Source organism: Leuciscus leuciscus, assembly GCF_965113295.1.
Source record: "Leuciscus leuciscus genome assembly, chromosome: 24".
In the NCBI taxonomy this organism is placed as follows: Eukaryota; Metazoa; Chordata; class Actinopteri; order Cypriniformes; family Leuciscidae; genus Leuciscus; species Leuciscus leuciscus.
In genome coordinates, this window is record NC_138723.1 from 26,276,041 (window position 1) to 26,302,681 (window position 26,641).

General features: G+C 40.4%; 2 protein-coding genes across 4 annotated transcripts in view; one reads left to right on the forward strand and one right to left on the reverse strand.

Annotated features, from left to right (window-relative positions):
- Positions 1 to 23,444, forward strand: setd1ba (SET domain containing 1B, histone lysine methyltransferase a). Of its 3 annotated transcripts, none has more exons than XM_082157825.1 (20): positions 1 to 3,515; positions 6,111 to 6,963; positions 7,127 to 7,281; positions 7,575 to 7,673; positions 7,931 to 8,201; positions 9,178 to 9,290; positions 10,074 to 11,120; positions 14,128 to 14,895; positions 16,054 to 16,233; positions 16,319 to 16,412; positions 16,519 to 16,721; positions 16,894 to 16,975; positions 17,075 to 17,449; positions 17,546 to 17,998; positions 18,401 to 18,915; positions 19,959 to 20,135; positions 20,244 to 20,369; positions 20,467 to 20,586; positions 20,671 to 20,808; positions 20,903 to 23,444. In XM_082157825.1, exons 2-20 carry the CDS (start codon positions 6,903 to 6,905, stop codon positions 21,074 to 21,076), a joined length of 5,151 nt encoding a protein of 1,716 aa, XP_082013951.1. In that variant the 5' UTR covers positions 1 to 3,515; positions 6,111 to 6,902; the 3' UTR covers positions 21,077 to 23,444. The 3 variants fall into 3 exon arrangements, with proteins under 3 accessions (XP_082013951.1, XP_082013949.1, XP_082013950.1); XM_082157823.1 differs by having other exon boundaries at positions 1 to 2,977; positions 3,398 to 3,515; positions 17,546 to 18,915; XM_082157824.1 differs by lacking the exon at positions 6,111 to 6,963 and having other exon boundaries at positions 1 to 2,977; positions 3,398 to 3,515; positions 17,546 to 18,915.
- Positions 23,027 to 26,641, reverse strand: part of car15 (carbonic anhydrase 15) — a 7,208-nt gene continuing 3,593 nt past the window's right edge. The window contains exon 8 of the mRNA XM_082157896.1: positions 23,027 to 26,394. Coding sequence (XP_082014022.1) covers positions 26,179 to 26,394 — 216 coding nt within the window. The 3' untranslated portion in view covers positions 23,027 to 26,178. The remainder of the gene's footprint in view (positions 26,395 to 26,641) is intronic.

Consider the following 26,641-nt stretch of genomic DNA (forward strand, 5'->3'; position numbering starts at 1 on the left):
TGATGCAGTGATTATTTTAGGAATTTGCTGATCATCAAGTGGATTATTAATAATAACAATTACATAACTAAAAGTGCTATTAATTGTATTACTGAGAGACTTAGACACACATTACCAGTGTTGTTTTAGTATCAATGAGATACTTTTATAGTTTTTTTTTAATGTTTTGAATTTGTTTTTAGATTTTTTTATTTTAGTTACTTTAAGTAATTTTGTGGTTTGGTTATTTTTATTAGTTTGGTTTCGGTTAGTGTCTATACAGTAAACTATAATAACCCTGCTATTAAAAAATAGAAATGCCTATAAACATTGATGCATTGATTAATTGTTTCTCATTTAAAAATTATTTATTTGAATGTTAATATGAATTATTATTGAAAATGAACATTCAGTTCAAAAAAGCAATGCAATGCAATCATGATCTAAATGTCAATTCATGCTCATTATTATTTTTTTATTTGTTTACAAATAAACTTATTTAAAAGTTACTTAATGTGTATGTTCTTAAATGGACTTTGTCTTTGTTTATGAAATGTATAAATAGCCTACTATATAAATTAACGACATATCAGGGACTAGATCTCCTATGATGGCACTTAATTAATCTGCTAAATAGTTAAATTTTTATGAAAATGTATTGCCTTTAATATTTAAATACAGCAAAACTGTATAAGAGGCCATGTAGTCCCAGCTACCGGGCACTGTTGCCATGAAGCAAAGCAAAACCTTCGGTTCCCCTGAGAGTAGCCTTTAATACACATTTCTTCATTTATTTTACCAATGGCCAATAGGTGACTGTTAATGCACCCCCCGCACCGTCACAGCCAATGAGAGACTAGAAAAGGTTGTTGTTTTTTCTGCTCACAGATAGGAGGCGTCATCATCATCATCATCATCATGTTATGACTGTCTCGACACATAACCGTGAAGAAGATTTACTGGTTCCCAAAAACCGTAACAGAGAGGAACTACTAAAATTGATTACGAAGCCCGCCATGTTCTCACATAATTTATATGGATTGTTATGGTAGCCTACATAAACAAAAAGGAGCATTAATCCAATAACAAAGGAAAAAAGCGGCCTACACCATGGCTAAAAACGGATGTGCCTGTTTTCCGTCATATGGGCCCCGTCATACACCAGTTCACACACAGCGAAATAATACAAATTAATGTTAAAATAGAACGTCAATTCCGTTTCGATGGAACAGCAAATTATGAGAGAATGTGGAAAAAATTATAATAAAACTAAACATGTCAATAAATACAAGACGATATGTATGCATGTAAGAACAATATTTATTACGATAAAAAACATTTAAGTGAGTGCAGCATATCTTTGTAAATATACTTACCATACTATTAAATATATTACAATCCATCATCACAATTCTAAATAAGAAAAAAAATTGCCCACCGTGCGAATTGCATTTGGTTCTGTTTAACGTTTCCTCAGATTTCAAGTGGATTTCAGATTTTAAAATGAACATTAAAAAGAAAATGTACATCAAAAATCTGTGCAATCAAAAATCCTGTGTAGCCTAATTTTGATTTCAGATGTCTCAGTCTCCACAAGAAATATAAAAAAAATACAAAATATTTAAAATAAGAGATTCCAAAGAATTAACTTTTCCAGAATACCCTAGCCTAAAAAAAAGCTAAAATAGCTTATATCATTAATGACGAAGTTGAATGTCGAAATTTATCGAGAATCCAATCCAGCTGTCCAGAGCACAAATGGAGCTTTTCGCACACGTCTGCATATCGAGTAACAAAAAGAAATATATAAATATAAGCTGGTATCGTCTGGGATCTCTGTAGTTCTTTATTGCCTTTAGAAACAGCTTGCGTTCGCAGGTTCCTAAGATAAAGAGGATTTTCCTAATTAAACACACGAGTGCCATAAAATGGCCTCATGACCCACTTCAGCCCTGGGTGTCAGGAAACAATGTGGTCATCACGTCTTCTTCAGTCCCGCTTTCTGAGCGGCATATTCGGACACCAGTCCTATTTTAGACTATGACAGAGAGACAAAATAATTTGGTGTGCATGCAGTAACAAGCGTGAATCCTAAGCGTGAATCCTAAAAGCGAAAGACAGATGGTGCGTTTCCTTGCGCAATACCATTCTGCCTGATAAATTGGACCTGGCATCGCCCCAAACGCACAGAACGAAGGGGTAAGAAGAAAAAAAAAACAGAGGCAAAACCCAAATTCCAATGATAAGATGCTTGGGTAATAAGTATGTCCATTCTCCACACTAGTGGAATAAGCTACATATATACAAAATTACATATCCATAAATTGTGCAAAACACGACAATTTGCATACCACATACCGGTATGTGTTGCAACACTGTGATATATTCACCAGAAGATCTGAGAAACCTAAGTAGTGCGCAATCCTGCAATGCATCACGTCAAATGATCCTCTGAATGGCTGGCGAATAAACTGCACCGAATGTTCTGAAAGGGGAACGAGAGAGAGCACAGAGGACTGGATATTCCCTTTGTACTTGCTGATTGAAATGCCACACAGTGTTTGAGATTCTTTCTCCGACTTTAAATGGTTAGGTGGGTGCAGTCACATCCCGGACCCGTGGCATGCGTCCAAACTCTCAGATTACCGCTGTGTGTGTGTTTTTGTGCCACAGGGTTTCCAGCGCCTTGCGCAGCAGCGTCGAGGGCGCCTTTTACGCACGAGATATTACTGCGAGTTTTGTGCAATATCCTCACTTCTGAAACAGCAAGCCTCTCTGACCACATCTAGTCAGTTTGTGTTTGCAATGGTTGCCACGTATAAAGGCAGAATCAGCTGAAACAAACGACCGACAGCCTCGCCCATAAATGGCGCAGCAACCTTTCTTTTCCACAATGATGTCCTTGTGAAGACGCCATGTTGAAAATGAAAACAGCAGAGAAGCCATTAAACAGCAGGCTATTTCTGAGGTCGCTTTGGACATGGGTCAGCAATGAGAGGTGTCTAAAATAATGATTTTTACACCTTTTTTTCTCTCTCACAATTATCCCCACAGGAAAACAATACTCGTAATTTTTAAAATGAGTTTGAAACATAAATATGATTTAATGTTACCTTTTAAAACAGAGTATTCCCAAGTCATTTTTGTCAAATAAGGTCACATAAACTATTACCTTCGGAAAGAAAAAGGACATTTTCTTTCTTCTGAATGATGAAGTGCAAGCGAGTGAATTTCTCTTGTCATTCTGTCTTCAGGAAGAGAAAGAGAGGGATTGTTTGCATATTGCAATATCTAAAAGTGCCTCAAGATTTCCAGCAGCTCCACTCGTTGGAGACTGCGCAGATTGGTGTGTTAAATGATGAATTATGTCGAAAAACGAAGGCAGGAAAAATGGTTATTGTCGTTTTCTTCCTTTTAGGCGTTGCAACCCAACCCCCTCTTTAAAGCCAGTGTTAAAGGATCCGACGATGGGAATGAAAACGTTCCTGTTTCTTCATCGTATAGGCCTGATAGAATTATTTCAACAAAATGTTAAGGTAAATATCTTTGTTAGTGCATTAATAATTATGTGTGTTTAAAGTCTTATTTATACATTATCTCTAAAGTGAACTATACACTGTTATGAGACTAATGGCGCGTTTCCACCGAGCGGTACAGTACGGTACGGTACGGGTCGGTACCCTTTTATTTGCGTTTCCACTGCCAAAAGTTGAGAATGGTACCAAAAAGCCGAACCGTACCGTACCACTTTTTGGGTACCCTTCCGTTGGGGTACCTAGCACAGTGGTACGGTACTAAAAGGTGGAGCTAGACTCACTGCAGGACGTTGATTGGTTGACAGAGAATCGTCACTTGCGCGTGCTACGAGGGGAATGACAACATAAGAAGCGCCATTTTTTAATATACAGTTTAATATAATACTACTGTTACTGTGTCACGAAATGTAATTTTAAGAGTTTTTCAGGCGAGAATGTAGTTGTTTAAAGCTCAAATCTGTGGTTTATTTATAAAGATGATTTGTTTTTCCCCGGTTGTGAGATCCATGCGATCAGCGGGCGCTCGGCGCTCATGTTTCCCGGCTGGATGAGCCTTTCCTCGGCTAAGTTCTTCTGACGTTCGCCGATGACTCCGACGGTAGTGGTTAAACATGAGATATAATTCGTCTTGTGTAGACCTAACGGGCGATCTTTGGTCTCGTGAATATATAATTCGTTCCCTGTCAATCGTTTTGGCCGAGGGCTAAGTTTAGTTTCATATTATAGGCTATTTGTATTTAACTTTACTGTTGTAATGTTAGATTAGAGCGTAGCATTTGGACATTTGACTGAATTGTTTGCTTTATTTCTTATTGTATAGCTTCTTGTACCTTTTACTTAAACTTTTATATTGGCTATTATTGATAAAACTGAAATTTTACAAAAAGAAATATGGTTTCTTGTCATTTTCTTATTACAAGATTATCACTGATGTTTATTGCAACATTTGTACAAATGCATATATTGCCTGTAATATGTGTAATTTGTTTTATTATTTAAACGAAAAGAGGTAACGTTAGGGTTGTGTTTTAAATTTCGTTTTGTTATAACGTTAAATAGAATAACGTATAACGTGCAGTGAATAATCAATATGCGTTGTGCATGAACCACATTTGTGTCCCTATAATGTTTAATTTATTTAAATGAAAACGAAAAGAGGCAGAGTAGTGTTTTATAACATATTTCGTTTTATTGTTGCTTAAAATGTACATACAGAGTAACAGAGATAACCGGAGTAGCAGAGCGAGCTGAGTGACCTTTTAAGAACGCGCTGTACCATTTGCATGTAGGAGTCGCACATGGCAAGTACAAACTTTGCGTACTTAATATTGAGAAAAGCCTAATGTCGGCGCTTGTCTTCTTGTGACAAACATGTCGAGGAGCAAGAACAAGATCTGCTGTATATGTCATCCATTGTAGTTTACTATGTTCTTCTTCGCGCGAAAATGACGTCGATCGAAACACCACGCCCATCAAGTAAGGGTACTGTTGGCAGTGGAAACGCTAGCCAGATCATGGTTAACAGACCCGAACCGTACCGTACTGTACCGTACCGTACTGTACTGCTCAGTGGAAACGCGCCATAATAGTGTTATGAAATGTGCCCTTGGCACAAGGTCAAATATATAGTGAGTGTTCACTTACTGAAAATAGTAATTGACAAAGCAAAGGGATTTCCATTGCATTGTAAAATCAGGAATACACTTTTCCCAATCTGGACGCCATGAAAGAGAAGTGAAGTCCACCAATTTCTTTAAATATACATTTTCTTAAAAAAAAAAAAAAAAAGTGTTTTGATACCAGTACTGCTGTAGGGTTAGAAACAGTGAGTCACAACCAGGATGAGCATTAAAACAACCACAAACCCTATCAATCATACCTGTGATTCAGCATTTTTGTAAAAGGCCAATCGTCCTTTTTCTCTGTGGCCTGCCTTGTTTGCTGAAATGTGAGAAGCAATCCATTTAAATGGATATTTAAAAAAGAACAACATGCAACTGAATGTTCTGAAGACAAAGCCAGACTCAAAACTAATGACACTTAGGGAACGCTAAAAAGAAATAGAAATTCAGTCAATTTACATAAAATGCCTCAGTTTAATTAACAATAAAACATTTATTTTTGCAGCTAAATAAGCAAAGACAATAAAGATAAACTTACTTATTGATTAATGCTTGGCCCTGAACAAGGCAGGGCCTTAAAGGCAGTTGGTTATTTTCATGGGTTTCTTTTTTCTTTTTACATTCTAGTTAGTAATAATAAAACCAAATGCAAAATGTTTATTCAGTAGCATTTTACTAAAGAATAAAATGCTGTTATATGGGTGTGCCATGACCTAGTTTGCTGGGACAAAGATGGTTTCCAGGAAGAGAAAAAAAGCTTAAAAATGTCAAAGGGATACCATCCAACATTTCATCTTCCTTCTTCTCAGATCCTGTAAACAGAAACACTGTATGTATTAAATAGTCCATAAAAGGCTGTTGAAACCAAGATTTAGATCCCTTTTGGAACAAAGGAAACCCATTTTGGCCATTGAGTCCCAATGTAGGAGAAAATGGCTGCGCCTGCATTCAGCCTTCTTTCTGCTCTCTGTAGGAAGAACTGAAGGCTGTGCTTCTAATAGCTGAATCTACCATGGTGCTTCAATCTGATTGGCCAGAGAGGGAACTGCTGTTAACCAGCCAATTGCCCAAGCACCGCAGAGTATCAAACAATGTTGGGAATGGACTGAAAAATGTACCACAACTAGTATTAGAACAAGAAAAAGAAAACAACATTAGATGTTTAAACAGAATTATAACCACAGAAAAACTTTGCTTTTCTAAGGCGGTCCCTCGTGAAAGTTCATTTTACTGACACATTCTGAATGCATGACTTAAAACATATCCCGGAATAACTGTTTATATGAAAGCAAAACTGCATTTCGTTTTTAAACCAAATCATTTGGGCTTTCAGTGCGTGTCCCAGTTCAGTTTTAACAACCTTCCCCAACGCTGCTGCTCCATGTCCATCTTGTATTTAACGTCCATGTAAATCTATCGTGCAGATTCAACGCGTTCTAAACCTTCGCTTTACTGCTCGAAATGTAAGATATTTCAACTTCCCACTCGTTTATCACACTTAACTCAATTTGTGTGTTTTATTAATAGTCACTGAAACGCAATGCTTTAGCTTAACTATTACGAATAATAAATCCAAAGTGCGTGTCGAATGTGCCGGAAGGTTGAGATAGTGGTGTATTGTGGGAGAGACAGAAACCCCAGACTAGAGGCACACAATATGTGTTGGCTCGCAAAAAGGAGGCAGTATCTTTAAAATCATGTAATGTGATCGGCGAAAGGTTCAAGATCTAGCCGTTTTATATAAAACTACTCGATCGGGCACAATATGTCCAGACCAGGAGAAAGAAATAAGCTAAATGAAGATCACGGTAGAAGACAGAGTTCAAGTAAGCTTTCTCTTTTTTTCTTCCTCTGTAATGTCTGTTTCGGGCACAGCTTCAAACCCCCCGTTTTCTGCAACGTACTGTTTGTGTGCAAATATCAATATTTGCGCTGTCAGTATTATGAAGCGTACTTTCTGTTTTTATTTTTTGGTCATCTCTTCGTTAGGTTTGGCGAACGGAATGGAGAACAGCCATCCTATCTGCAATTCGGGAGAGAAACGAAGTCATCATTGGAGAAGTTACAAGTTGATTATTGACCCAGCGCTGAAAAAGGGATCGCACAAACTATATCGCTACGATGGACAGCACTTCAGCATGCCGGTGAGCGGAACGAGTCGTTACAACGGCCAGAACCGGATACATCGACCCGTGTAGCGCCGAATGGATATATAATATCACTGGCGTTGTAAACACCTGACACAACACATATCAAAGAGTTTCACCGCTGCCAAACTTTCATTACTGACCACTTAGTTTACAAACTAAACAACTGAAACCAGCTCTCGTTGTGCTGCATTAGTTCTGTTGACAGCGACATGCCCAGTTTGAGCGGACAGTGTAAAGTACACTTCCTTGCGTAAAGTGTTTATACATGTGTGTGTTTTTGTTTGCAGAACCACGGAATGTCACCCGTGGAGAACGTCCGAGACCCCAGAATGGTTCGTCTGTGGACTAAGTACAAGGAGGCTGATCTCCCGGTGCCTAAATTTAAGGTAGTTCAGTCACACCCCCTGACACATGTGTGAATTTGTCTCGAGTGTTTTTGACTAACCAACCACAAGACGGTTTGAGGTTCACAGGACGTTGTATACATCGAATGTATTTTTGAATAAAAAAACAACTGATTTAACAGTCAGTTTCCAACGACTTAAGAGACACGCGCTTCCTTTTAAAGCGTTTAGGACAGTCGTTCTATGTTTAACAACTTCAAACAAACGTTCCATTTCAAAGAATCGTTTTGTTTCCTCAGATCGATGATTGTTACATCGGTCGCGTGCCTCCGAAGGAGGTCACGTTCGCCAAACTCAACGACAACGTCAAAGAGGGATTCCTCACTGACATGTGCAAGAAGTTCGGCGATATTGAGGGGGTGGAGATTTTGTACAACCCGAAGAACAAAAAGCATCTCGGAATAGCTAAAGTTGTGTTCGGAACCGTCAAGTCGGCGAAAGATGCTGTCCAGAACCTGCACAACACTTCTGTCATGGGCAACATCATCCACGTGGAGCTGGACCCTAAAGGTAAAGCTACATTAAATGTGAAAATATTGAACTGGAGATGTATAACTTTATTAATATCTGACAGAGTTACACTAAAAGGCCACGTGTGTTGGTACTTTTGAATAGATTGTTTGTAGCATCATATCACGTGCGAAAATTTACGTTGGTTGCTTGGTAACCACTAAACGGCATGTCAGCTGCAGGGATTTACTGATGTGTTTGCTGTGACATTTTACGTGAAAACTATGCATTTGAACTATTTACTAAATATTTAGCTGTAGTTACAAGCAAAATTACAATTGTTTTACCACAGTATAATATGAGAACAGACGCTGAAGTATTTAGATGTAAAATGCATATGTTTTAGAAGATATGGGAGCTGGTTAACCGCGACTTAAACAATAGTTGTCCAACTGAAAATATTTTTAATGTTAAACCCTTCGTTCAGACTCATTACTGAAAGCCAAGCACACGGAATCGTCATTAACCTTGTAAAAAGGAGATCCTAGAGGCAGGATGACAGCTGTAGTGGGTTCTCCGTTCTCTTAAAGAGACAGTACCGTTTCATCTGTGATCATCAGTCACGTGAATACAAAGTGCAGTTATTTCATACATTCTGTCATTTTCTTATTTGATGTGTACATATATACAGTATATTGTTTATATACATAGACGTAATTTATGTGTAAGTGATAAGCCTATTTTTAACATACAAAACATAACATTTTATATAACATTTAATTGTTGTAGTAACTATTTTCAAGTGAGATTACTTGTCAATAGTATTTGGGAATAGCACTTTTCTTGTGAAAGTGACTTGAAATAATAATGCTCTTGTGACAACATAACCTTTCTTTCTTTCTTTCTTTCTTTCTTTCTTTCTTTCTTTCTTTCTTTCTAATTAATAAAATGTGTGTATTTCTTTTAGATGTAGCCCACATTGTGTGTCAGTGATCATGTTCACCACAGCAGTGTGTGTTCTCATCCATCATTTTAGGTGAAAATCGCCAAAGGTACTTCCAGCGTCTGATCAATGGAAGTTATACTCCGCTCACTCTTCCAGTTGGTGGTGAAGAAGTTTCTCCACACAGCTTGTCTGAAGCCCTGCTGGTAAAAAGCTAACATTATGCCATTACATGTGACATTAATTAAAGAAAATATTGGAACGCTTAAGATTTTACTTCAAAATAAAGTTAAAGACAGTGTTTAAGTTTTTTTCCGGCATGAACAGAGCTCTAATAAATGTGCTGTCCTGAAGTGTCCCCCCTTTCAAGTAGCTTTGGCTAAGATGCAATGTAGATTTTCTCGTCGGTTAGAAGAGAGGGAAGCTTGACATACAAAATGTTTACTGTAGTTTATTTTTTCTAAATATATATTTTTCATTATTTAATAGCTAATGTAATAATGTATATTAATAATAATACAGTTTTTGCAGTATGGATTTTTTTTTTTTTTTTTTACATAATCCCTTGTGTCATGACTAGTACACTTTTTTTTCTACAGGTACAATTTTTTTTTAAATGCAAATGGTGGCCTCTTTTACACCAGCACACTGTATAGCATGCTGTGAGTCCTTCTCCAGCAGAAAGTCTTTATCTCTAATCCAGTTTATCAGTTCAGCAGGTGGTTAAATGGACACCAACTGAAATGTATCTAATAACTGCTCCCAGCAGAGAGCTACATGCTATTATTGCACTTTGAACGGTTCCCCCTCAGTTCTGGCCATTATCTCACAGTGAAAACAAAGATTGCCATTAACTAATGTTTATACAATGTATTTGATTAGCATGTTAATTGTTAATGCCATTAGAACTGGCCTGTGCTTTTGTTTGCACTGTGAAATTCAGAAACAAACATGTTTAAGTTGGTCTCATCGCACTTTTGTGTCCTCAGGCATGCGAGCCCTCGAGAAGAATCCTCGAAGGCAGTTCTTCTGCAGTTGCGGGCACAGCCACGCCAGGTGGCACCAACACGCCCATGTCCCTGGATACGGCCTACTCCAGCCTAAGGCAGGATACGCCACAGTCCCAGGGTACCCCGCACACCCCACGCCCGTCAGGCACCCCGTTCTCTCAGGACTCCAGCTACTCCAGCAGGCAGGGCACGCCGGCGTTTCAACCGAACCGTGCAGAGTCCTCGGGAGGCTACAAGGCGAGGAGACATGAAACCAAATTCCAGGACGCCTACAACCGCAGACCCGAAAGACACTACGTCCACGGCACAGGAGCGGCGCACCGTGGCAACGCAGAGCAACCACCTAGTTTTAAGCAACATCAGCCGCCCGAGCCTCCGTCGCCTGTTTTTGCGCACACGCCTCCGCCACCAGCCAGTGCGAATTTCAAAACTGCTTTCTCTCCTTATCAGCCGCCAATGCCCCCAGTCTACCCTCACACAGAGCCCTCTTTCCACCAGCCTGTTCAGCGGGAAGTGGATTATAGGAGACCGCCTCAAGCCCCACCTCCCCCGAGCCCCGACTTCATGCCCGTCAGAGACAGGCCTGCGACACCGCCGATCCCCGAGCCTCCCCCTGCTCCAGAAACCCAACCAGCTACACCTCCTCCCTCCACGCCAGAGCCCTGCCCGTCGCTGGGCACCCCCACCCAAGAGTCCAAACGCAACAGTCTGGACTCCCGCATAGAAATGCTCCTTAAGCCCTTCCTGAACGAGCGTGGAGACTCGGACGCTGAGGTGCGCATGGACGGGAGCCCGATCTCCTCATCGTCCTCGCAGCTCTCCCCCATCCCGCCCCAACGGCTCTCGCGGCCTTCAAGCACCGGCCTGGAGGACATCAGCCCTACCCCTCTTCCTGATTCCGATGATGACGAACCCATTCTTAGTACTGCTGCCCTGTTGACGAACTCTAGGGCCATGTCGCCCTGCAACATGCTCAGTAAAAGCAGTGCAGGAGAACCACGGACGCCCATAGACAAAATGGACACGGTAAGACCTGAGATGCACGATATACACAACACTGATTGTTTCAAAGCAGCTTCACAGTAATAAACAAGAAAATAACCGTATTAATGTTGCAAAGTACTTCAGCGCTACAACAGTTATTAAAAAGACAATAGTTTCATTATTAAACTCAGTTACATTGCAAAGTTCATTAGTCATGAAGAAAATCCAGTTAAACTAAAAAGCAGCTCTACAGAAGATCATAGTGTTATTATTTAGCTTAAGTCAGTTCAGTGTTGATTTAGTGTTGTTCAAACTGTAAGTAGCAATGCTTCTAACCTAACAAAAACATTTTTGTGGTAGTTTTTCAGTTTTTTCTAACGAGTAGCAACACAATGTTTTTTAGCACTTTGTGTTGCACTTAGCTTTACAGCTGCATTAACAGGCTTTACCGAATGCACTCCCCTGAAATGCACCCATTTTCAAGCAATTTAGTTTTATTGAGTTCGTTTGCTCAGACAGGTTAAAAAACTGATTCATAAGTCGCAATAAATCAGTTAGTTGTTTTTTAAACTGATTCACTAATGTTTTATTTGACACATTTGTAGTAAAATATTAAGTTAAATGCTGCTGTTTAGTGCTGTTTTTGACTTTTGTGCCAGATTGCAAAATAAATAATGTAATCTCTTATATTTACTATATAATATTTGCATATACTGTAATATTTTTAAAGATATTGCCCCTAAATGGGTTCAGTGTCTTTAGCTACTGTTGGCTAGTGGTTTGTAGTGTAGCTAACTACTCAAAGGCTTTTGATGCGTTGATAAATATGATATTATGAATTGCTGTGTGGAGGGTTTCAGGACCCAGGAGAAATGTAGGAGGCAACCTCACTCGTCTTCCTTTAAAGAGGCTCTCTACTTTCCCTTTTGTTTCACATTTTAGCAAAAGAAGACATTGTGCAATCTGGCTGCAAAAAGTTTTTGTATCCTCTTTTTCTTTTCTTTTTGTTTTGAAATCTCAAAGGCGTAGCATGTTTTTTAAAAAATTCATTTCGTTTAGATTTCATTGTGCAATGTTTTGTGGTGCTTATTTGAACCCATAGTTCTAGGCAAGAGACTGTTCTAGGCATCACTGTTTGCTTGAGATTTTGCAACTCAACTGTTTGTGACATTTCAGCAGCATGCTGAAAAATAGAACATTTTGCCTGGCACAGTTTAAGTCCTACATGTTAATCTGGACCAATTAATCTTAGCATTGCATTCCTTAAAAAAAATGGAGAATCTTGGCGGTCTGCAGTGAGGACATAAACGTTCAGTGCATAATGACGCTCTGTCTTGTAAATTAACTTGTTTGCATTACAGCCCTCAGCCAGCTCTGTATGGCGAACCCATGAAATATGATCCTACTGTGGATGCGGCTTATGTGCAACACACTTTCACTTCCTCTTAAACGTAGTACAACACGAGAAACAATGCTCAGCCGTTAGCTCACTTTTGTGCTTTACTTCCTGCTTAAAAGCTGGACCATCAGGATAGTGCTGTTCTTATTACATCTCCAAAACCATTGTTCAACAAGAGCTATTTCATATCTGAAAGTGTTTGGATTCCTAGATTCAAACTACCTGTAATCATGTGTTTCAGGAGAATATTATTACTATTTCTTGTCACAGTGTTTTAATTGTTAACTGCAACTATTCAAAAAATTGCTTTCGCAACTTGGAGTAAATGAGTTTAAGTTGAAGAACCAAAGTAGCTCAAAATAAAATAAAAATGTATTTAAAGCTAATTCAGGATGTTATTAAATATTGTAATAGTATATAAATAATACAAAAATTACACTGGCTTGTCATGTAAAAGGGTTGTTCCCCCTAAATCATTTACTCACCCTCAAGTTGTTCCAAACCTGTATGAATTTAAAATGTCAGAATTCTTCAAAATATCTTCTTTTGTGAACAAAGAAATTCATATAGGTTTGGAACAATTTGAGTAAATTATGACACAATTTTCATTTTTGGGTGAACTATTCCTTTTGCTCACAAATAGCGAGAGAACTTAATTGGACTTTTATGTCCAGATCAAGTTAAATAGGGAAGAAAGTACGATTTCAGGATTTTTTCATAGTTGAACAATAGTTGTCAAACCAAAAGCAATATAGACCATAGATTGTTTATCTCCCTGTTTGCTTTGTGTGCGACTAGTTTGTGCGCTAACGCTAGTGCAGGGGCGGTATACCGGTTCATACCGAATACCGTTTTTTATTTTTGTTATGATATTAATTTTTAATATACCACAATACAGGTGTATGCAGTTTTAACAACGATCGGAACGCGGCGCGACATTATTCGAGAGGGTCTGTTGCATAGCTACTACTTTTTTTGACAGTCTATGGTTACTAGCGTGACGGTGAAGATGGATAGGTTAAACTACAATTGATAGCGGTCAAATTGTATTGTTTCCTATACATTGGTTCACAATATCAACACAGCCTTTTGGAAAATGTATCTGTGGTTGGCATTGACATCGTTGAATAAACATGAACACTGCACATTTCAAAGTCAAAACGCGGTGCGGGTGTTTTTATATGAATGTATTTTTGGCTAATGCTAATCAAAGACCTGACTGTCTTTAGAAAAGTTTTGATGTTATTTTCATTTAATCTTTCTTTATCTTTCCTGATAAAGCCGCGTTTATGAGCGCTGCTCTGCTTTGTGTACAGCCGTTACCGGGGAAACCGCCGTTTCTGCCACTCCTACAGCGCCTCCTGCTGGCACCTCTTTGGAAAACAGCATCATTTTGTGCAAACCTGTTATTAATACTAGTGTGGATTTTTCTACCATATTCACTTATGACAGTAAAATAGGGCATTCTAAGTCAATCTACTGCAGTATTTCCTCTCCCAATCAGTAGAAAATGTGGTTAATACCCAGTCATGCTTGAAAAAATAAAATACCATCATATACCGTGAAACCGGGATCATTTTGAAAAATACCGTGATTTTTGGTCATACCGCCCAGCACTAACGCAACAGATGTTTGTGTTTTATTACACAGGGCCATCAGTCATCGGGTGAAGACATGGAGATTTCTGATGATGAGATGCCAGGCACACCGATTGCTAGTGGGGACTGTGCCAAAAACATTGTGGTCAACTCTGCGGTATCTCCGATGCAGACAATTACCATGCCCCCGCCAGGGTTCCCCCCACTGCCCCCTCCACAGGCTGGCTTCCCCCTGCCGCTGCCTCCTCTTCCACCCCATTCAACCGTTTCACACCTGGCTGGCCCACCTGGCGTGGCCCCCCATCCGATGCTACACCCGTTGGCCCATTACCCCCATGGCATGATGCCCATGATGCAGTTGGACCTGATGAGCTCCTTATCACAGTGGGGCAGCGTTCACATGTCCTTTCAGATGCAGACTCAGATGCTAAGTCGAATGGCGCAGAGCCAGCGGCAGTACCCTTACCCTCATTTCATCAGCGAAGCTGCTGCAAGTGCTGGCGCTGCTGCTGCTGCTGCCGCCATGCAATTTGGAGGCCCGTATCCACATCTGTCTATAGTTGGTGCCCCTGCAGGCGCTGTGGGGCATGGGCAACCCTGGCCCGTACCCAACATGCCCAAGTTCAATCCTGCTGTTCCCCCTCCAGGCTATGAGCCCCAAAAGGAAGACCCACACAAAGCAACTGTGGATGGAGTGCTTATGGTTATTGTCAAAGAGCTGAAGGCCATCATGAAAAGAGATCTCAACCGTAAGATGGTGGAGGTGGTGGCCTTCAGGGCGTTTGATGAATGGTGGGACAAACAGGAGCGATCGGCTAAGGTAAGCACCATTCCACAAACTCAGGTCTGTTTTAAATGTTACATGATACACTTTGCCAGAAATGTAAATACTTTGTAAATGAATCATAACAGATGCAGCAAATTTGGTTTTTTAAGCTATTGAAGTCATGCAAGGTACAAAATCACTGTCAAGATGATAAGTAACTTTCATATGTATTGTTTCCTTTTATTTGCAGTGTTGGGGAAGAAGTCATTTAGAGTGTTAGATCGTTGTATGTTTAGCCTAAATGTTTTTGAATTGTACTGATATTGCAGAAAGAAATGTGACAAACCTGATTAGTAGCAAAATGTTATTAGTATCCAATAAGAATGCTGTCCAAAAATTTTTATAATATTTAGGGTTTTATTTAAAGGAACACTCCACCGTTTTTTTGAAATAGGGATTATTCACCTTCTTTCCTACATTTAGATAGGTGGCCAAATGCATTTTTGTCTCAGTGCATGCATTGTTTTAGTTTGACAGGGTTGGCGCTAGCTTAGCTTAGCATAATGAATGGAATCCTTTGTTGCCAGCTAGCATGTCCTGAGTAAAAGTGATAATAGTGTTAATCTGCATCGCTATTTGTACTTGTTGTGAATACGCAGGCCACAAGAAGTAATTAGGTAAGGTTTTTTTTTTTTTTTTATCACTTTTATTCAGGACATGCTAGCTGGCAACAAAGGATTCCATTCATTATGCTAAGCTAAGCTCACGCCGACCCTGTCAAACTAAAACAATGCATGCACTGAGACAAAAATGCATTTGCCCACCTATCTAAATGTGGGAAAGAAGGTGAATAAGCCCTATTTCAAAAAACGGTGGAGTGTTATATACCAGTGTAAACTCGTAAATACCCGGTTATTGCTTTTCATTTATTTTGACAAGCAAAAAAAGGTCATCTTTTGGGCAGACAGTAGTAGACAAACTTGGGCAACTGTTAAAAAATATGCTTTTGCTTTAATCTTGTTCTTAATAATATGATAGCTGTCTGATTACAGAACTGAATGTTTCAAAGTGTTTCCAACAATTAGTCAAAAGGAAAAAACACTGCTTGTTAAGTATTCAAATGATGGAACTACTTAACCTGAGGACATGTCATTATACTAACAGTATACTAACATAATTTTATCTGACGTCATAATGTTTCTGCACCTGCAGGCTACACTTACACCTGTGAAGACCGGTGAGGGCAAAGAAGAGGAGAAAGAACGGGCCAAACCCAAAGAGACTATATCCTCTAGCTTACTGGAAAACTGGAACAAGGTTGAGGGTCTGGGCTTTGAGGGAATGGGTCTCAGTATTGGCCTGCGCGGTGCCATCCGGTTACCATCCTTCAAGGTAACAAACTACCATCCTGTATTTTTTGTAAGTGTGCCATTGTACTCAAGTTGCTCATTATCAATTGCTTCTCATTTTTTTGCAGGTTAAGAGGAAACAGCCCCCTGAGCCGACATCCACCAATGACAACAAGAGGGTGCGACCATCCACACCTGTCGATGATGAGCTGGAAGATGAAGGTGTGTGCTTGGCATGTCTAGTTAATCTAGCAAATTACTTATCTTGAAATGCTTTAAATGTTTCCATGCCATTTCTATAATATAACTCATTAAGGTCGGTTCTCAGAGTCAGAAAGAACAGATCTTCGCATGGACGGATCCAGAACGGATGGCAGTGGTTCTTCTGCCAAGCGAAGGCCAGCCAGACCTCTGGAGCTGGACAGTGAAGGCGAGGAGGAGGAGGAAACCTCCGGTAAAGAGGAGTCATCGCTTTCAGACCATGAAGAGGAGCCAGTGGAAGATGCCTCTGAGAGGTTGCCCTCTGGCAAGGTGAGCACCGTACTTTGAAATTTGGAAGTAATAGTACTATTTTAACAGTTGATAATCAAGAATTAGACCAAGGTATTTGGCGTCTGTGATTGCTTGCTTGGTGTAGTTATCAGGCTGCATATACGACACTTATATTTGAGCCTAACATTACTAAAAAACCATGCCTTCATAGGATATGGAGGATGAGGAAGATGTCGAAAAGAAGAGCGAATCAGACTCCAGCGAGAGTGAATCATCTGACTCATCAGATGAAGGTAATGACTATTAATGGCGAGAGTCTGATTAATATATTGCCCTTTTGGACACTGTAATGGGTCTGAGGTAATGACCGTCACCATTTTTCCTCCCTCAAGCTTCTAGCTCATCGTCCTCCAAATCTGATTCTGATTCCTCTGGGAGTGAGAGCTCGTCCGACTACGAATCGAGTTCGGAGGAGGAAGAAGAAGAAGAGGAGGAAGAAGAGCGGATGGTGGGAATAGAGGATGAAGATGACGACGCACAAACCTCATCGTCATCTTCATCTTCCTCATCATCGACCTCTAATGAAGAGGATGTTGATGTAAAATCCCCCAGTACCCCCATAGGACCACCACCAGAAGAAGAACCAAGCGAGTTGAACAGACTGGAGGTTTTAGACAAGGCAGAGCTCGATCACAAACATAGTACGGTGAGCTCAATCAAGCCTGGAATTAATGACGTGCGGCCACCATCACCCAAAGGATTGCCAGGTCAGACTCTTGACAATTTTTTTAGCTTCATGTTCCTATAGCAGTTGAGTATTGTTATGTTGATGAGGTCAGATCATGATTGGTTTTCTCTTTCAGTTGATGAACCCGACATCGATTTGGAGGTCAATATTCCAGTGCCCAAAGCTGAAGTCAACCTGGATGATGTCGGTAGCTTGCGCCCACCCACCCCAACAGGTTCGTTTGCAGATAGTGATCAGGACACCAGACCAAAGATCCCTGCAGAAGACGTCCCCAGAACCCCTGGTCGTGATGGCCCAGTTCCCCTAGAGTCAGAGGCCGCAATCCCTCGGTCTCTTCCTACACCTTCCATGCACCTTCCACTTCCCCCCAATCATGCCCTTGAAGCACGATCCCTTCTGCCGCCCCGTGAATCTTTGCCGGATATGCTTGTCCGTGGGCGGTTGCCTACGGAAGAGGACATCCCACGGACACCGGGGAGAGACCTCATGGACAGACCCCGGGGTTTGGGCAAGTCTCAGAGCACTGATACGGTTCCTGTCACACCAGGTAGTGACGCTCCACTAACAGGTAACAGCTTGAGCTCACCGCATATTCCCGGCAGCCCTTTCTCTTACCCTGCTCAATCCCCTGTCCTCAGTGCTGGTATCCCTCGGACTCCGGGTAGAGACCTTACTTTCACCCCAGCTTTCCCTGACTCTGCTGCTTTATCTGCAGGCCTTCCCATTCACAGGAAGGCCTCATCTGAGAGCTTGGAGGAGAAGTCTCTATTTAAAGAGCCTCAACTCAGTGCCTCTCCCCAAGCCAGCCTACCTAACAACGCAGCTTCTTCCCCATTACCTGGTCCTCCCCTTCCTGCTGTTTCACTTCAGGAGCCTCCCCAAGGCTCCTCTCCCACTTCTGCAGAGACTTCCTCTCCTGCTGCTCCAAAAGATATACCTGTTCCAATGATAGATGTTCCTGTGCCCTTAGATGCTACTCCAACCAAGAGAAAACCAGGACGTCCCAAGTCTAAAAAGCTGTCAGTTGAAGCCCCTCAAGACTCTGAAGAGCCTCCAGCTCCAATGGTGGCCTCTTTACCTCCAGACCTACCAGTAAATGACATGTACCCAGACTGCCCTTCAGAGACCTTCAAAGGTGAAGATGGTGATTCCACAGCCTTGGAGGAAGAGGAAGACCAAGCCCAGACAGTCATACCTCAGGTGGAAGACAGGATGTTTTATGATGAGGAACCTGTTCAGAAAACACGGCGACAGAGGCGGGGCTGGCAGGAGTTATTGTTATCCATGCATTCCCCTGTGACATCACCGCGCCACCCCAGCTTCTTACCCCGCTCAGAATTTGAGGAGATGACCATCTTGTATGACATCTGGAATGATGGCATTGACGAGGAGGACATGCAATACCTTAAGACCACTTACGACAAGATGCTTGAGCAGGACAATGGCAACGACTGGCTCAACGACACCCTCTGGGTCCATCATCCTCATATCCTTTACTGCTTCTGTCTTAAGGTGTGATCAAGTAGTGAAATTTAGCAGACTAAAAAGGTCCACTGTCTATTATCGATAGTGTAGCAATGTATGAAGCACAGCTCACACAGAAGTCTCTTTCAAACCAAGCACCTTTCTGTTGTTCAACGCAGTGAATTTGCATGACCAACTTAAACCCGTTGCAACCAGTTCCCATGTGGGGAAATCTTTCGCCCTCACACAATATTCCTAATCAGGTAGATTCATATTGAAATTGCTGGATGTCGTCCACGAACATCCGCTGAACAATGGTAAATGTGACCACCTCTACCATGATCTCGTTTATTAATACCTCACAGATAAAAAAAAAAAAAAAAATTTTTTTTTTAAACAATGCAATTAAATTCCGCTATTCTGTTTTGTGCCACTAGGGGTGGAAGCCTAGAGAGAGTGTTTAGGAAACCTGTTAAGAAACAGTAATTCAGTTTTGTTTGGAGTATAATTTAGCATAAATTCTACACCCCTAGTGGCACAAAACAGAATAGCGGAATTTAATTGCTTTTCTTAAAGCTGCTGTTTGTAAGCGGTTAATAATCAAACTGCATGCCTTTTGCAGAAGAACATTGTATCCGGAGCTATTGTTCTCTGTTTATGTCTATGGCGAGTCACACAGGTATTGGGCTACTCAGCAGCGGTGGCGACCTGACCGGTCTAAAATACTCTGAATTTAAACACTTATTACAGGTGTACCGTAGCGATTCAGGAATAGACAAAAACACGGATTGGAAAATGGATTCATTTGTACACGCTCATTATATTCATTTTGTACATTTTGAAGACAAAAGTTACATAGTGCAGCTTTAAGTTAATGTTGGAAAATCTTTTTCACATCCGAAATAGCACCGCTGTTTTTTTTATTTTTTATATATAGGTGAAAAGCTTACTTAGACAGTATTCTAATAACAAAATCATTACATATACTTTAATGTTATTTGCAAACCTGTTATATGGAGACCTATCTGTTCCTGTAAAGAAAGTATTTCCTTGACTCCTCTGAACCTACCAACATGGGCAGTGCATCGGTGGTGAAGAAGAAGCGGAAAGAGGATGGTATACGAGACCATGTCACCGGCTGCGCCCGCAGCGAGGGCTACTACAAAATCGACAAGAAAGACAAAATGAAGTACCTGAACAGCTCACGTCTGCAGTCCGAAGAGTCTGATGTGGACACTCAGGTGAGCGGCAGTGATAAAATACTGAAGTTTACTCACAATCAATCGATACTTCATTAAGCTGGTTTGCTGAAGGCACTAACATGATTGTTTTTGTGTGTGTGATTTCAGGGAAAGAGTATTCCAGCACAACCCCTAACGTCCACTAGGGCAGGTTCAGAACGGCGGTCTGAACAGCGCCGCCTACTGTCGTCCTTCAGCTGTGACAGCGACCTCCTCAAGTTCAACCAGCTTAAGGTAGGACAAGTGAAAACCAGCTATTTATATCTTTCAAAACGTTACCAATCAAAATATTAGCCAAGGCAACATCTAATGATGCACAACTTTTCCACAGTTCCGTAAAAAGAAGATCCGTTTCTGTAGAAGTCACATTCATGACTGGGGATTGTTCGCCATGGAACCTATTGCTGCGGATGAGATGGTTATCGAATATGTTGGCCAGAATATCCGACAGGTAAGTGTAACACCAACCAAACTTTTAGCATCACAGCTTTTTGTGTGGTCTGTTCATAACCCCATGTCTCTTCCCCATTTGCAGGTTATTGCAGACATGCGAGAGAAGCGCTATGAGGAAGAGGGCATCGGCAGTAGCTACATGTTCCGTGTGGATCACGATACCATTATAGACGCAACCAAATGTGGCAACTTCGCCCGCTTCATCAATCATAGTTGCAATGTGAGTTTTGTACTTGTACATAAAAAAATAATTAAAAAGGGGGTAATTTTGTAGGTAAAACCTAATTGACCATGTCCTCCTTTGTGTCTCCCAGCCAAACTGTTATGCCAAGGTCATCACTGTGGAATCGCAGAAAAAGATCGTCATCTACTCCCGGCAGCCAATAAATGTTAACGAGGAGATCACCTACGACTACAAGTTCCCCATTGAGGACGAGAAGATCCCGTGCCTCTGTGGCGCAGAGAACTGCAGAGGAACCTTAAACTAACCCCAGCAGATAGATGAGAACTTTCTTAAAAACATGCACTGCCCTACAACAAGCCCAGACGCCCCTGTCTTCTGGAGCTACAGAGGAAATAGTGGGTGAAATCCAACACATCCACTGGATATATCGTGCAGCTAAGTATCTGGGACTTCTTTTTTGTACTTTTTCACGATTGTTTACGAATTACAGGTGCTCTTTCAAGCATAAAAAATGAATTTTCTACCACTCTTCCATTGACTTCTATGGAAATGGACATATTTTTCCCCAAAATGTTTGGGCACCAAGTTTGTTGTTTGCCCATTTGGCACAGTTCGTCTTTGCTGTGGAGCTCCTGCTCCTCGTCAGTCCCTTTTTCCTCTGCGGTTTGGTTTGGAGAGACCTCCCCGTCCCTTGAACTCTGACCCCGAACACTTTAAGCTGCTCATATCTGTCCCACACGCACAAAATTCTTCTGTCAGTTTTTTTTTTTTTTTTTGACCATGTCCTTGTCCTCCAAGCCCAACAAGAAGTTTAGTGTATTGTCAGACTTCACTGTAACAGCCCAGAAGATTTAGCATTCAGCATGACACTAACCAATGTCAGGGGTATTGGGTTCAATTGTCTTGAATTTGCAGAACATTCAACAAAAGCACACCTGTGCCTGCCACAAAACAAATCAGTAGAAAAAGGGCCACAGCTCAGGCAAATTTACACAAAGTGAAACGCTCCTACAATATTTCAGGCAGCGCTGCATATGGCACCTACAGACTGGATCTGGATGTGACTGGACAAATCAAACAATACACTACACCTAATTCTTTCATTTATTCAAGTCATTTTTTACAACCATATATCTGTAATCTGTTCATTTGAGCGTGTCTGCTGCCCCCTATCTTCTGTAAGGTGTAAGGGCAGAAAGCTGCTCACTTTCAAGCTGTACAGTTTAGTATTAACTCTGCGTTTGACATGTCAGCTCACTACTTTAGCAGATAAACATGCAAAGATCCAATTGGTTTCATGCATATTCAGGCACTGGTGCTGAATTTTCTATTATGGAGCGAATCTCGCCAATATAATGCTGCTATTCTGCAAACGTATATCCCCACTTTTCTCCACCAGTTCACTTTAAGATGGCAAAATCCACCTGCACTGGTTTTAGGTCAGTTAGCATGGGTTTTCGTAGTATTAGGAGTTCTCTGTGAGTGCGGTAACAGTCGCACAGCACTGATGCTTTTCAACAAGATTGCCCAGACACCGATTCATCTAATCTAAGTAGTTGCACTGTTGTTTAGGATGGCACACCCTGGAGTATTAGGTCCGTCACCCTAAAAAAACGTCTGCACTGGACACAGAAAATCAAGTACGAAGTCGAATACAGTGCCAAATGTGTACTTTAGAGTGTCTCGGCTCCGAAGGCAAACCATTTTCCACTTGTCTCCTGTGTGTATGTGTGTGTTTGCACAGATGACCTAAGCTCACTGGTACTTCGGGCGACCCTTTTGAGTTCCTTCTGCATTTTGCTCAGTATTTAACCATCAAAATGTTTAAACGGCTATTACAGCTTCATTCAGCCAAATGTCCCTTTGAAAGCAGAAGACTCTGATCTGCAAGGCAGCATGGAGACTGTGTTTATCTTTGTGATTTGGTTATTTTAATAAATGCACTAGAGGCTTCCAACCCCCATCAAGCCAAATGGCACTCACAAGACCAAGCTTTGAAACGCGCCCTTCACGTTAGATCACTCACAGGGTAAGGTCTCCCAGCTTTTTTTGTTCGTTTTCTTTTTAAATATGTTTATATTGTACAGGATATGATGGTTTGTATAAAGGAATGGGGCTTTTTTATCTCGATGGGGAGTGATGCATCGTTCTGCTTTTATGAGCGACAAATGGAGTATTTAAAATGACTATTTTTCAGGGATCATTATAAAAAAAAAAAGGGGTTGAATAGCTAATTTAAAGAAAATGATGCATCTTGTACATAACAGATTTGTACTTCCTTTTGAAAGATTGTTTCTTGTAGAAACGTCTTTTTTTTTCTGCCCATTTTCCTTTGGATTCTTATGTGTAAATACTTTAACTGTGAATATATAAATATAAATATATATATATTTTTGTTCCTGAGGATTTGCTACAGTGTCACGGCTCGGAAAGGTCTATTTGACAGTGATTGCGGAGAGCTGGTGGCAGTATTTTCAGCTTGTGTCAAGCTTTAATTTTTATTTTTGGTTGTAAATTCTATGAAAATCTGTTTGCAGTGTGGGGGGAAAGCATTATCATTCAGATATGATGGCAAGGGGCATTGGTGAAATTGGCCTTTATCCCCTGTCTATTTATTATACCACAAATGTATGGAAAAAAGATCATGGAAAAAATAAAGGATTTTTTTTTCAGCTGCCTTGTCTTGTAATTAATCCTTTAACGATGTGTCACTTAAATATAATGTTGGGTGTTTTCTCATGGTCGGTTCATGTGTGGAGAGTTAGCAGGAACAGGGTTTCAAATCTGAGTTTAATTAGAATTAATAACTCAACATGTTTTGTGTCAGTATAGGAGGTCTCGGCACACTCTGGTCTCACCATCTACCCTTCATATTGCCTGGCATCATAGCTCTATTCATAGGTTTACCCTTTATAAAAACCATAGAGAGTCTTTAAAAGGATTCAGCTAGTGTTTTTGTATTGTATTGAGTTTCTACCCCCAACAATTAATTTTTTATTGTATACCCCACATACAAATTACAGTATGTTCATCTTAGAATATTGTTGTTTTTTTACATACTGTTAAATACATACATCTAGGGAATGTTTTTAGAAAAAACATGGAAAAGCAGTGTAGTTTACATTAGAAAAAAAACCATGGATGTGCAGAAAAGTATAATTTTTCAATAATGTTCAAGTCATAGTTAAAGCTGCAGTCCGCAGTTTTTCCTCTTTGTCGCCATCTCTGTTCGAAATCTGCAATTGCAGTTATTCGCGGAATTATCAACTTAACGTGGGTTGTGCCTCGGCACGGCACAGCGTGGATGAATCCAATGTTTTGAGGAGAATGTGCTGCTGTCAGTCCCCTCCGGTGTGGATACTGTCATTCGCAATCACAGATTCTACTTTTTGGAAGTATGACCAACATAAGAATTTTCACCGGAAAATGTCGTCTGAACACGTAAGTAACATCCACTTTTGCTCTGACCAACTAAGGGGAAAAAAGCATTGCAGTAAATTGCGCCGATTAAATCTAGCGATCGCTTATCATATCACGTCAAACCGTGCGAATTATACTTTGTTCTCAAATTGTTAATGTTAACAACATCAGCATTGTGTGACAACATTTAATGCTCTTCCGATTTTTATATCCTTGTTTTCGCCCGGTTGCAATCTGTTTTTTTCTCCTAAGTCTTTCGCGTTTTACAGCAGGTGAATCTCCTGGTGATTGTCGTTTGAACCTTTCTGGATCCGCCATCGAATTGATAAGTTTAATTATATCAAGTGCTGTGAGAAAAGACTATAAATCTCCACCTCCAACATCCTCAAACACAATATAGCCTACTAGCCGAGACTTTATGTGTACAGATGTGACGTAATGACGCAAAGACATGCTCGAATTTCCCGCGGAAATCCACCAGTACCACTGGAATTAAAAACATTATTACAAGCTTACCGTTTTGAATCGAGATACGGCAAGCAGATAGTGTTGACACTGGCTGGTTATGTACTTGCTCAAAAAATTATTTTGGCTAATTTTTAACCCAAAAAAGCTACGGACATTACATGATTCTTAATAAATCGATAGTTAGGCCTAATGATATAACAATTTCTAGTGTTATCACCATTTTCAAGTGCAATAATTTATAGGCTAGTAATCGTTGATGAGGTCCACTTCACAAGCTCAGACTGAAATAGTGACTGTTTTGTACCGTCAGTGAACACCAGGGAGTGACCTCACTGGGCAGATTAGCAAGCCTATAGTAACCTCGAAAGGAACAGAAACAAGGGCTCTTTGTGTGAGTGAGCAGTGCCCCCAGTGTCAGTAACAGGACGAGAAGGGTATGACCACTACAACAACAACACGCTTGTGAGCCAGTCAAAATAGACAAGACACACTAACACTGTCATTTTTATTTCAACACTTTAAGAACACTTTGGACTTGAGTCAAACTATTGCTAGCTCTGCTATTTTATACATCAAATAGTTTGCCTCCTGAGGTAAGTTTGTATTTTTCACAGAATGATAAAATCAATGAAAACAATCATTCAAGTTTGGTGAACACAGTCCACAAGCTCCACTTATAGCTAGTGAATGTGAAGCCTACGCAGTGAACTGAAACTTTATCGTTCTCCTGTAAGGTATAATTTGAAATCCTGCGAAGTGCCCTTTGTGTATGACTGGGGAAATTCTCCCAAGGAAAAGGCTTTGAGTAATCAAGTTCAGTAAGATACGTACATGGTGATACTGACCAAAGATAACCAGGATAACTCATCCTATAGCAGTCTGCTTGGAAAACTCAATGGGGCTGTTGTAGATGTGTGATCAAACTACAATTTGTTTCTATGCAGAAATAATTCGCACAATCGTACTTGACAAATTACAGTGAATAGAATCACATTTAAGGGCCGTTCACACCAAGGACGATAATAAATATAACCTTTAATAATCGTTTTAAGTCTATGAGAATAGGGAATTCCACACCACAGCTATAACCAGTGTTGGGGAAACAACGTTCACACAGCGCACACAAAACGCCTCCGCACTCTCGATTTCTCTCAGCATGGGGACAGGAGTGCTTTCAGTCAATAAATGGGAATTGTGTTATTTGCAAAAATAACTCCTATTTTCTTGTAAATTTAAAAGTAATGTTTTACTTTACTCGTTACTTGAAAAAAGTAATCTGAATACGTAACTCACGTTACTTGTAATGTGTTACTCCCAACACTGGCTGTAACCATGGCAACAAGGAAACTATATTATTGGGATCACTTTCAGAACGATTTTTTTCCAGCTGATAAACAACAAAAAGATTGACAGCCAATCAGAATCCATCACAATTTAAATAGCTTGGGCAGCTGTTTTTGCCACAGTATTATGTGTCATGAATAGTCCAAGACAGGTACGTTTAATGCTGCCGTTCTGCTATAAGCAAAATGCTAAATATTTAAAAATTAAAAGAACATTCAAAACATAAAAAATGGCAAGAGAGGACACTCCATTGGAGAGCAGCTTGGCGTCTTTGGAAGCGTACACGGACCGTCCGTAGGTTGGGTGGATGTGTCTGTAGTTGTCATGCAGGAGAACCTGGTCAACAGCTTCTTCCGCCGTGGAATATATCCCGCTTACAAACTGCTCAAACTGACAAAAGAAAGAAAAATGTTAGAAATCTCATGAACTTTGTATGCAATTGCGTACTGGGTAATGCAAGGTTTCCCAAACAGGGTTCACAAGTTGATGAAAAGTGATTAATTAAATTATTAAAATGAATTGCAACATTGATGTATTATTCATTTAGCTTAGCTATGAACATGTTGACAGGTTAAATAACTAAGTTTAACTTTTAAAGGATAGTTCACCCAAAAAATTTAATTCTGTCATTAATTAG

Excerpts from the sequence above, each read along its gene's own strand:
- setd1ba (XM_082157823.1), top strand. The coding sequence starts at position 6,903 with ATGTCCAGACCAGGAGAAAGAAATAAGCTAAATGAAGATCACGGTAGA. Across the intron at positions 7,674-7,930 it reads TCCCGGTGCCTAAATTTAAG|ATCGATGATTGTTACATCGG; the intron begins GTAGTTCAGTCA and ends TTGTTTCCTCAG. Across the intron at positions 11,121-14,127 it reads CCATAGACAAAATGGACACG|GGCCATCAGTCATCGGGTGA; the intron begins GTAAGACCTGAG and ends TTTATTACACAG.